Here is a 3,293-nt window from a genome sequence, read left to right on the forward strand (position 1 = left end):
GTAATCCCTGAATAATTTTAATAATAAAGAAATTAAACCATGTCTATTATATTGCATAAAATAAATAGTGAAAAGTAAAATAAAATGGAAAGCAATGATGTTATAAGAAGAATTAACCAAAAGGAAAACACTTGTGACGTTAAAGCAAATTAAATAACCTTATATTGGCATCCAAAATCTGCATTTCCAATGTGCTCTTCTTGATTTGTAGCTCCAAATTCTGCACCAAAGTAATTTTAAGTTAGAAGTGAAGCAATTTAATTATCGATCAATTTTAAGCTTCAGGAATGGAGTTGTGCCAACCTCAATCCTGTACCAGCAACAGGTTGAAACATCCAAGGAGCCATGGATCAATGAGAAACTTTCATTAGTGAGAACCAATTTCACTTGATAAAAAAGAACTCAAGTTTGTACTAGTTAGTTAGTAATTAGAAATGGCAAAGTAACCTATTAGTAATTTACTTAACTCGTTTAAAATTAAAGGGGTTGGGTTATGAGTTATGACTCGTTTGTTGACCGGATCCGACGAGTTAAACTTGAAATGATCTTTCAAACTATTAGATAAGAATGGGTTAACATAGTTATACCGATGAGTCAACATGCAATTCAAATCCAAACATAAATTTGGAGGTTGGGAATTATGTAAATTCAAAAGAACTTAAGCTAGGAGTGCTATTTTTTTTTTTTTATTTACTGTTTAAGTTGGCCAAACTTGTCCATTTATCACCTCTGGTACTAGTAAGTGAAAGATTATTCATTGACTTTCTTTTTATGACAAAAGTTTATGGGGTAGTATATGTCACGATAAGAGGGTAATAAATACTTCAGTTTTTCGTATCATAAAGGAGTAAACATGCAATTCACACATCTGTGATCTGTCTATCTACTTAATTTGCAGGAGTGCCTTTTTTTTTTTTTTTTCTTTAAAACAATCAAGAGAGAGCTAGGATTGGGAGGTTGGAGTGGAAGAACAAAAGGCCCAAAAAAACTCGAGCAGATGTTAAGAAAATATTATACAACACTTTTCCATTTTCTACCCCTCCCCTATATATAATTCAGAAAAGAAAAATGAGAAAAGACTAATGTGACACTATTCCAAAGTATAAGGGCTGGTCTACATTTTCAATTCCCCCCCTTCATAATAGATGTTTGTCATGCTTTGGCTGACTTTCGGTTCAAAATTGGAGTAGTTACTTATTTTGTTGGTGTTTGGATAGGATTTTTTTTACAGTAACAAATAAATCCGATCAAGGGGAGTGTTAATCTTCCTGCGGTAAAAAATATAAGTAAGTTACTTTCCATTCTATTTACTAACCATGTTTATCAAAAATAATTGTTTCAAAATACTTGTCATTCTAAAAACTAAGAAAGAATTAATTATTATTTTTTTCAATTTAAACTTTAGCATGATAAGGTGTGCATTAATTGGAGAGAAAATGATATAATGAAATTTTCAAAAACTAGTGTCAATCAATTAGCCAAATAACTTTTATTATTACTGCTCTCTCAAATGCATTGGAGAAATTATAGATGATTTGATTGTATACATGTGTAATCAAAATAAGCTCTCTCTAAGTAAAGCAAATTTTCATGGACACCATAAGTTTTGCAATTCAAATAGAGCAAAGATCAGTTTAACCGGTGAATGAAATTATCTATATTCAGTAGCCGAAAAATTATATAAAATTTATTTATTTATTATATATATATAATTTTAACTAGTATTTTATGAGCGGCTATACACTATTATTTTCCCATTCAATAAGGCGTGACAGAACATTTTTGCAAGTTAAGAAAATGAATAAAATATATACTAAGGTGAGACAAGAAATTAATCTCTCTTTTTTTAATGACACAAGAAATTAATCAAGTGGAAGAGAATGGAAAGAGAAACAAACTGTTTTTCAAGAAAGTGAATCTTGCTAACATCTCCCTTGATATGGTTCAAGTGCCTCAGTTTTTCCACCTTTTCCTTCATTTATGTACAGAAAGAAAAAAAGGAAAACAGAAATTAATAAATAAGTAAGTGGTGAGCAGTATTGATCCCAATAATTAAATTTTCTTAGTAGTCTCTATCACGAATTATGCTATTTTTGACTTTCAAAAGTTATACTTGTGTTCGTTAACCAATTAAAAAACTGTTTAAATATCATTTAGTATTTTGTATATGATTGCATTGTAAAAGCATTTTCAGGGTCTTTTAGTTATTAATTTTTCATTTCAAAAACACTTAATTTCTTACTCATTTTAAAATTAGTTAAATTGATTTACATTAACGGAAACAAGAAATATTCTTTAGAAAATTGAAAATGCTGCAAATAAATATAGAGGATTCTGGCGTACAGATAAATATATACAAGACTAAAGGAGTACCTGAACATCCGCTATGTGGCTAAGAAAAAAAGAAGAAGAAAATAATCATAAGTTAGTACAAATAAGTAACTAAATAGCTATGAAATGATTGTCAACTCAAGAAAATTTAGGAGAAGTTCATATACGTCAATCTCCTTTCAACTGGAAGATTAATATAGCGATGAATCATGTCTTCAATACTACAAAGGAAAAAATTAAAAGAAAATAATCAAATAACAATAGAATAAATCAATAACTAACATAACGGAATGTCCGTACAAAATTATTTAGGATCTTAATTGTGCTACCTTTTTTGACTACAGAATTTGCTTATTCGACCAGAAGGAGAGAATGCGACAAAAAACACATCAACATCACAACAAACAGCAATTTCTTCCGCCTTCTTAATTAAACTACTACGTCGCTTGGAGAATGTGACTTGACGTTTTGTTATCTCTTCTATTTTCTTCATCTCAATTTTTCGACCCATTTTCTTATGTGAAGAGAAGGATTATAGTCTCTTCTCTCCCTTGGAAGAATTCTGAGTAGAGTTGACTGAAAGAAGAAGCTGAAGGAGCAAATTTATAAGATCAAAAAGCTATTTGGGTTAAATATGAAATAAATGGAAAGTTTGGTCAACCTCGTCCACACACGCTCGAGGCGAAACCACACGACTTTTTATTAAATGCTAAACTATCATGACGGATTTGACATATATAAATTATCACATTTAAGTATGGATTTTATCTAATTTATTATACTTTTGAAGAAAAAAAAATCAAAGTGACTTTCATTGACTACATTAAATCATTAGATTATCCTTACATTTACGTATATCAACTGCCCCTAGCTCATCTACCTTTTGTCCTTTTTCCTTTTTATTTTACCTTTTCTAGGTATACCAGTGAATACAATTATTTTTTCTTGTTTGGATGAATGCC

General features: G+C 29.9%; 1 protein-coding gene across 1 annotated transcript; it reads right to left on the minus strand.

Moving 5' to 3' along the window:
* Window positions 1-1,846: 1,846 nt before the first annotated feature.
* Window positions 1,847-2,842, minus strand: LOC142165831 (agamous-like MADS-box protein AGL104). The gene is made up of 4 exons (XM_075224208.1): window positions 2,661-2,842; window positions 2,499-2,552; window positions 2,374-2,392; window positions 1,847-1,972 (listed from the first exon to the last, which is right to left on the minus strand). Exons 1-4 carry the CDS (start codon window positions 2,840-2,842, stop codon window positions 1,847-1,849), a joined length of 381 nt encoding a protein of 126 aa, XP_075080309.1.
* Between the last annotated feature and the right edge of the window lie 451 nt (window positions 2,843-3,293).

This window comes from Nicotiana tabacum, chromosome 11 (assembly GCF_000715075.1).
Source record: "Nicotiana tabacum cultivar K326 chromosome 11, ASM71507v2, whole genome shotgun sequence".
Classification (NCBI taxonomy): Eukaryota; Viridiplantae; Streptophyta; class Magnoliopsida; order Solanales; family Solanaceae; genus Nicotiana; species Nicotiana tabacum.

What these genes read in the sequence shown, in the direction of transcription:
- LOC142165831 (XM_075224208.1), bottom strand. Translation starts at nt 2,842, where the DNA reads ATGGGTCGAAAAATTGAGATGAAGAAAATAGAAGAGATAACAAAACGT. An exon ending in AAATTCTGTAGTCAAAAAAG is followed by an intron (nt 2,553 to 2,660) that starts GTAGCACAATTA and finishes TTTCCTTTGTAG; the next exon opens with TATTGAAGACATGATTCATC.